The sequence below is a fragment of the Cryptomeria japonica genome, chromosome 2, assembly GCF_030272615.1.
Source record: "Cryptomeria japonica chromosome 2, Sugi_1.0, whole genome shotgun sequence".
NCBI lineage: Eukaryota > Viridiplantae > Streptophyta > Pinopsida > Cupressales > Cupressaceae > Cryptomeria > Cryptomeria japonica.
The window spans coordinates 210,532,105-210,540,742 of record NC_081406.1 but is presented as its reverse complement, the minus strand read 5'-3'; the positions used below and the strand labels follow the sequence as shown (position 1 = coordinate 210,540,742).

Below are 8,638 nucleotides of genomic sequence, written 5' to 3'. Positions count from 1 at the left end.
TTCAATTCCATATTTGTTTTCTATATCTTTGTTAATTGGCATGGCCAAAGGATATGTCAGGTGAAGCAAATACTACACTCATCATATTTGGTGCTTCAACCCACTTTGATTCTCTAGCTTAGTAATATGGACGATTGGCGTGTTTGCAAGTTCTATTAGAAGACTTCCACTTGAGCTTGGTTTCATCTTTTTTGCTTGTATATTCTACTAAACTTGGTTTCCTTTTAGGATTCAACTATAGATCTATATCCCTGATCCAGCTATAAGTCTACATCCTTGATTTCAAATTATCATTTGTAAAACTAGAAGGTAGAGGTTGAGTGACATACCATAAAAGCCAAAAAAAAAACCCACATGTATCATTTAATATTGAAGAATCTACGTCTTTTTGCATTTGATTTGAACTTCAAAAACCACTAGAATCAGTAATCAGTAGTTTTCATTGTTGGGATACAACTAAATCCTTTGTACCAGGAGTTAGATCACTAAATCTCCACCTCACACATTATGCCCAGAACAAAAGGGTGTAGAATTTCAATTTGGATATCATGCCCAGAACAAAAGGGTGTAGAATTTCAATTTGGATAGTCTTGTAGATTGTGGAATATCAAGGGTACTATGACACTAGTTCAGAATCTCGATCTAAGACTATATATTGTGACTTATTGAATCCCTTGGACTGCTGCCTACAAATTATATGTAAATGAGCACAGAGGAATCTGATTTTCAGGGACATCTACATTTTGGGGTTTTACTAGCCTTGGGAATAAAATACTCTTACGAAAATCCAATTTGGAATTTCCTATTTTGTAATTTAAATTTTTTATTTCCCAGCTTAATATGTAATTTTAAAAATCAGATGCCCAACTATACTTACCCAGCTTTGACTTAGCAGTGTAATTACTTCTGTTTCTTTTGATTTTAGATGGTTATCTGTTATTCATTCACAACAGGTTTCGGTAAAAATATAGCATAAGCCTAGTTCTCTTCATGATGTTATCAACTCCAAGCAATCATTAGTGATTACTAAATTATAGGACATGGAAATAAACACTCACTACATGATTACAACTGGCATATTTGTTGCCTACCCATGTTTAAAACTTTAAACGCAAGATTACTACATATAATTACAAAAACAACTTGACTATAGACAGGTCAGATACGGCACGGAGACATGCATCACATTTTAAGAGTTTCCATCCACAGATAACACAAGAATTATAGAAGAGTAGCTTAACATTGGATATATCCCAGCATTGAGAAACTGATCATATTGTTTCATGACTGTTGCCCGATTTGGTAGATCATCAGCCAGGAAATCATATGGAGGGACTTTGCTTGTATCAACATAAGGTTCCCATTTAAAACCTGGTCTTTCAGGTAAAGTGATAATGACTGGAAGATGACTGGTATTAAATGCAACATAAAGCTCTCTTTTTTTTGAATCAACCTGTCGACAATTAGAATGTACCATTCAGCCTTTGAGAAAATTTTCTAAAAAGCATAAGAGATACTACCTTAAATTTGCCTCCCTTGTGCAAATAGATAGGAATTAAAGCTTACCTATTTCAATATGTTGCTTCACTATAAACAAGCACTAAGCATTTAAAACCCAGTTTCACAAAGACACAAAGAACAATTAATTTAACTGAGTGGGCTTCAATTGTAGACATCTCATTAACAAAAATTGCTCAGTGCAACTGAGATACATACCATGGTGAATGCAACAAACCGACTTGACTCAGACCAATCTGGCATCTCAGGCTGGTGACCATGCCATTGCAGTCGTTCTGCAGTTGGGAAATCTTCTAACCCAAGTGATTCACATTCACTATCAAAAAAAGCATAATGACCGTGAGAAAAAATAAAACACAACTTTAAGTATTAATTATTTTTATTCCTGGGCAATATGATTAACCACCTCCGGAACTTTGCCATGAGACTACAGAATTTAAAAAACGCAGCCTGAGAAGTGTCTTTCTTGTCCCAGCGAAAATAATTCACCTGTATCATATGAGACTATATCAACAGCAATCCACATGTAAAGTGTATATCCAGTTGGTTTATGTTTAAATCTTCTATTAAAAAATACCTTCCAATTGAATAAAAAATAATTACATGCAACTACAACAATTTTCACCATACATTATTATCATGGCAGTAGGTGTTGTTGTTGCCTCCTTTTGTGTGACCATATTCATCACCCATGGTTAGCATTGGTACACCCTGGTAACAAGCGCCGGGAATTATCTCAATTCATCATCAAATATTGAACTAAATCATGATTCACATTTGCTTTGAAGTTTAAAAGCATATAAAATTCCATCTTTTGTCAACTCCACTTCCAGCCCACCAAAAGCTTGTAAAAATTAATCTCTCTAGTCTATTATTTTCTCATCTTCAGTTGCTAAGACCGTTCAAACATATGATTTACCTGCCTCTTTCCTTTAGAAAGTCCCTAAAATGCAGAGGTCTGGAACCACCCTGTGAATCCCCAGCATCATAGGACTACACAACTTCAGTGTGTGCACCCTTTATTTTAACCCATGACTATATCTTAAAATGACATTAATTCTAAATTTTTATGTTCACATTAGAAAGAAAAGGCCACCATGGTATATATTTGCAATGAGCAAAAAAGTCTCCACGTTTTCAGTCAAACTTAAGTGGGCTCATATCTTACCTGAGAAACCATGAGACAAACAATGAAGTTCCGCATTTGTCTGTGTCTCAATCGTTGAACAGGAAGACCCACAAGTTCACCTTCCTGAAAAATTGAAAATTAAAGCAAATATTAGATTATATCTAAAAGTTAATTTTAGCTGTTTTATCATTACAGGAAAATATCAAAAATCATAATTTAAATGTATTAGTAAAACTGACTCAAAACAAATAAAACCAAAAGACAACCAAAATCTGAATTTCAAAATGAAATCTTATTTTCAGAGCACTAAAATAAATAACAAAACCAATAATGATTTTCATCCTTCTGAAGAAACCTCAAGCTATCATAATATGAACACTACATCAAATCTAAGACAAAAGTCAAAAAGCAAATATCATGTAATGGTTAAATTTGGTAACCATAAGCTGGAAGAATTAAACATTTAGTTATACCCACACTAATAGTGTACTGTTCAGAGGCAATTATGATGAAATATTATTAGGGTATTGTTGTGACCTTTTCACACATTGACCCATTGCAAATGGAGACCCCCTCATTTTCGCTCACCCGATCGGTTGCTTTAGGTCTCTTGGCAGTATCTTTGTGAAGTGTTGAAGGGTAATGCAAATAAAACCTAAGTTAACAGTTTGGGTTCAAGATCGAGTTTGAGAACATGAGCCCGGTTCGTGGGTTCGGGCAAAAAAAATTTTTGCCTTTTGGGTTCGCGGGTTGGATTTGTCCGTACAAGTGTATATATACATATATGTAAAAGTTTAAAGAAATATACAAAATTAGAAATCTAAATACATTTAATAGTATGCTACTTCGTCATTGATCAATGCCAAATGCCAATTGATAGTTCAGAATTTCAATAATAGCATATTATGTCATATACTCATATACCATATAATATATATCAATGTATCATAGATTCATATATGTCCACATTCACGATTCAAATGAAAATCATTACAATTACAAAATTGACGATAAAAAATAATAATTGTCTTCTATCTTCATCAATCATCAAAAGGATCTAGATCAAGATCATCATCATTTGCCATGGTTATTAGTATGTGATTGAAGGCAAAAAATTTAAATTTTTAATGTCTAAAAGTCACTTTATGTGACTTAACCTAGCTGGCAAACCTGGGTTCACTCGGGTTCGCCCGAGTCCAACCCTGGATGGAGCTGTTGCGAACCCAACGCAAACCAGGACCCACGTGGACCCGGTTCGGGCTAGAGCCTTCAGATAGGCGAACCCGGTATCACAAAATAAAATTAAACATCACCAAGTTTAGTGCATCATCAATTTTTAGGGAAACTGTCTTGCCGGTTTTAAAAGAAAAGGCTTGCATTGAAAAGAGAATCTTTCAAAGGGCCTACTAGTGAAGTTTGAGACATTTCTGAGAACTTTCTATTTTTAGTAGTGTCTATTTTTAAAGAGTTTCATTGTGGCCCCGATTGACCTAATTTCGCGTTTGGACAAAACTTTCTATTTTTAGAAACATGAGAACATTGACTGTAAATGAGTAGGTATCCAAATTCAAGTCTAGTAGAATGAAGATGAAATGCAAAGTGTAAAAGAAACGAGTGCAGAAGAAAAAAATCATCCTCCAAGCCAAAAGTGCGCCCAGAAGTCGAAATTATCATTGAACAAGGAATTTGGCAAAAAAGGAAAAATCCTCCTATAGGCCAGCAGTGCGCCCAGGAGTGGAAATTCTCATCGAAGGAGGAATTTGGTGAAATAAAAAAATCCTCCTCCAAGCCAAAAATGCACCCAAAAGTGGAAAATCCACTCCAAGAAGGAATTTTCTGCAAGGAAAAACTCCTTCTCCCTAGCAAAAGAGCGCCCAAGTAAGATATAAAACGTGGAAACAGAAATAATATATATTTTAATGATCTTTTTAATGATTTTGGGGCATGGGGTCCACACAAGGAGAAAAAAAATAATTAATTTTTTAACAGTGTTCCACGGAAACGCGTTTCCCCCTCCCAGGCCCAAAGTCCCCCCGTCCCCGAAACCCGTCCTCGAAACTTTTTCCCTTTGTCCCCCCGTCCCCGAAGCCCGTCCCCGCGTCCCCCCGTCTCCCCGTACCCAACATCCGTGGAACACTGTTTTTTAAATAAAATTGATTAACCCTAAATGAAACTGGTTGTTTTCCCCATTAATTGACCAATTAGATGAAGAGGTGCAAATTCAAGAGCCAAAATCATAGTTTGCAAACTTGTCGGACTCACATAGACTCACGATCTTGTTGGCGAGCCGAGTCAACTCACCAAGGACTCGCAAGCCGAGTCCGAGAGAGTCCTGGCACAAGACTCACAAGTTTGTGCCAAGGACTCGCACGAGTCTACAGTTAGGACTCGCGAGTCTGACGAGAAGACTCGCGTTGCAGTGAAACACACCCAGCCAAGGTTTAAAAGTGTTTTTTTTAATCTTTCACTCATTTGGCATTTGCATTTGCTCAAAACAGGTTTGTAGGGTTTGAAGGAGAGGAAACAAGATCAAAACAACATTTGTATGCTTTTTTTTTTAAAACCACGGTTTTTTTTTGCCGAGTCCGAGTCCTCAAACTTTTGCCAAAATTGCCTATAAAAGTAAGTTGGTATTTCATTTTAACCTAACAACTTGGAAATTCACAGCCAGAAGAGCAGGTGCGACTTTGGAGATAAGGATAATTTGGAACGAATTTGACCAAGGCGTTTTTTTCTTCTTCATTATTTTAAGTTTGGAATTTCTTCCTGGCAAGGTTAGTTATTTGTTTATTTGTTTTCAGAGTTTGAAATTCCAAGTATGCAATCAATCCAACCAAAATCACACTATGGACTTGTTCATTTTTTCCTTGCAGTCAAGAATTTTGAATTTATATTTTTATTAATCCTCGTGATGAAAGATTATACCATGGGGTGGATTGATAAAATTTACAAGTTTAAAAGGAAATAATTTTAACATTATTTATCCTTGGAATTCTAGGAAATTGAATGGTGGAAGTCAAGGTCGCAACTAAGTCCAAACAGGCATTGATCAAGAAGGAAATGAAAGGATTTCTTCCCAAATCCAAAATCCAATTTAAAGTGGGAAAATGTTGGCAACATCAACTTCAAGACATTCAACTTAGAAGATTTCAGGCAAAGGATGTTTGGGCATGATGGCATAGTTCCTTCAGCAATGGTGTGAACAATAGTTCGGAGTGGAATCATCCATGCAACTCGATTTCCTCCTTCCATCCATTGTCCAAAATTGATCATTGAAAGTGCGAAACACTACAATCCAGAGAGAAGAATGATCTCAGCTCCTGAAGGCAAGTTACTGGCTAACCTCACTTCAGGAGCAATCTTAGAGGCATTTGGAATCACCACATACTGTTCTATTAAGTATAAGAATAAAGAGAAAGCAATGAAGTTCTAACACGCAAGAGCAAATGAATGTGCAGCTACTATCAACCGCAAGTGGATGGAGAAGCCTAAGCCTCATCATTCTAAATTGCCAAGACAACTCATCAGAATGGACTTCAGGTAGGAATACAATGAACTGGTGGTCCTGATGAACAAACTCGTGGGAAGTCGACATGCCTACGCCTATGAACCATGGATGTTCTTCTACATTGCAGAAGTTATACTAGGAATCAAAGTTATAGACCGGTCCAGATTGATAAGTGACAACTTGGATGAGCAGCTAAGGAACTTGGAGCAAACTCGTTCTTTTTGCATGAGTTCATATTTAGTCGACTTGATCGCCAGAATTCAGATTTATGATGGACTCATATGCCAAGGATTGATTGGACTTGGTGAAGAAAAGTTCAAAGTATATGAATGCTTTCCTTAGTTACAATTGACCAACACTACTCATTATAGGAGAGTGAACGATGCATTTTCAATGCATATTGTTTGGAGTCCTACAAGGAGGTTTCACAAGAGGTTATCCTCAGAGGCAAGAAAATTGGTGGAAAAGTATGGTGCGTGGTTCATCCAATTTCCCAGGTTCATATATATCAAAGTCCAAGGGTTTGATGGCAATCCTCTTCGACTACCAAGATACCCAACAAATAAAACAATCCTACCGAAGGTAACAAGACAGTTGACAATATATGACAAAATTCAAAAGAAGAAGAAAAAGAAAGGATTACAGTTTCCCTTCATCATGGGAGATGTGTATGAAGTTTGTCTGTCACTTTCAGTAGCCGAGAAATCCACTGAGTTGCTGCAGTTCTACAAACTCACCACATACATAGCAAGGGCAAACTTTGATCCTTATAACAAGATCAAGGCTACGGATGGCTGAAGACATCGACATAAAGAACACATGAGATTATTGGGCAAATGCCAGAGATGATTTTGAGATTAGAAAAAGAATTTTTTCCAAACTGTCGTTGAAGCTAGTGCAAACATGTGAACTCTACTCAGTATTCGATCAATTAGGAGAATATGAAAATAGAGTGCACCCAAACTTCGAGAAGGAAAAGAACAAGCCCATTTTTCCACCAAGTTGGACTGATCCAGAGATATCTGATCTCGATGCCTTGACAAGACCAGTCACTAAAAAAACCAAGATATGGATTGAAAGGCAGGTTAGAAAATTCTAGGCCCGAGGTACTGTTGATGTGTTTTTTATGCACATGCGGACAGAGAATAAAATACCAAGGTATCTTATCCTCTCTTAAACAAAGTTTCCCGATTGCTGAAGATCTCGCCGAAGGATCAATCAAAGTAAATCCAAGGTTTTGATATGTAGGGTCTCTATATGTGAATAAGCTCTTACGGTATGATGTGATTTTGCTAGCATCACAAGGGGACTTATGTTCGATGACTTGAGCATCTAATTTGCTTTGGATATCACTGGAATGTGGAACTTTACTGGTCCTTGATTTTTAAAAAGGAGAAAAGGATAAGGGTTGGAGAAGGATCTAATAATAACACTAAGAATGTAGGAGCAATGGATGACCTTTGATGAAACTCTAACTAAATCTTGCTTTGACATGCTATGATCATCTCCACAAGGCTAGTGCGATCTTCTAAGGATAGCTTTATGATGTTCAGATCACCATTACAAGCATAGACACCGTCAGATTGATGCATATCAATGAAGAAGCGATAATTGAAGTTAAGCTTAAGCGGAATGATTCCAGTTGACTACGCAAGGCAAGTTGCAATCAACAAACCGCTAGTAGTATGGATATACAAATTTCACCATTGATCATACAAATTTCTTCCATTCATCTAATAACATGAAATTAAATTTGAGAAGTATAGAGACCATGCAAATTGTAGAATCGACACATAGAATTCACCATTCCTTCAATGAAGTTTACATGTCTTTTGCAACAATGTCTTGGCAACAATCTTTGCCTTCTCTTTCTACTCTACTCTAAAATTCTATCTACTATTGAGCTACTAATTATTGACTCTCTCTCTAACTATTTCCTATTCCTTCACTATTAACCTTTACAAATGAGGAGCCAGGGCTTTATATAAAGAGCCCTTTACATATTGATGGCTCTGATTGACTTAGAATCAATGGCTAGGATTACAAGATAGAAACCCTAATTAGGGTTTGTTATAACAAACTTCCTTAGCCAATGAGAAAATTACATTCAAGGAGTGAGGACCAATAGGAAGCAGGGGTAGGTACACCGAAGTTTGTGCCGTCTCCGATAAATTAGGTTCATTGAATCTGGACATGCTGAGGTGGACCAATCTAACTGGAGAAGCAATGACTAGGATGCCACCTTGTCTGACGTCTGTGTCTTGGTTGATCCTCCTCTGTCTTTGACGTGATGAATGATGTACCTCCTTGATTCCCATGTGCTTGATGAGGCTTCCTCACGGTCAAGTCATTTCTTTCTTCTCTGGTGGCTCACATTGCTTTGAAGAGCTTGTAAGGTCCTCCTTCTCTGTCATTAAGTGGTTCCTTCATGTGATAGAATGAGGTCTTGAGGCTAGCTTGCAACTCCTCGAACACTTGTAGTC

At 37.0% G+C, this 8,638-nt stretch overlaps 1 protein-coding gene across 3 annotated transcripts in view; it reads right to left on the bottom strand.

The window, feature by feature from the left end:
• Positions 1 to 1,004: 1,004 nt before the first annotated feature.
• Positions 1,005 to 8,638, bottom strand: part of LOC131074955 (isoamylase 1, chloroplastic) — a 195,445-nt gene continuing 187,811 nt past the window's right edge. For all 3 annotated transcript variants that reach the window (XM_059216531.1, XM_059216530.1, XM_058011701.2), the window contains 5 exons: positions 2,687 to 2,770; positions 2,149 to 2,229; positions 1,925 to 2,007; positions 1,717 to 1,834; positions 1,005 to 1,453 (listed from right to left, as the gene is read on the bottom strand). In XM_059216531.1, the coding sequence (XP_059072514.1) occupies positions 1,190 to 1,453; positions 1,717 to 1,834; positions 1,925 to 2,007; positions 2,149 to 2,229; positions 2,687 to 2,770 (630 nt within the window). In that variant the 3' untranslated portion in view covers positions 1,005 to 1,189. The remainder of the gene's footprint in view (positions 1,454 to 1,716; positions 1,835 to 1,924; positions 2,008 to 2,148; positions 2,230 to 2,686; positions 2,771 to 8,638) is intronic.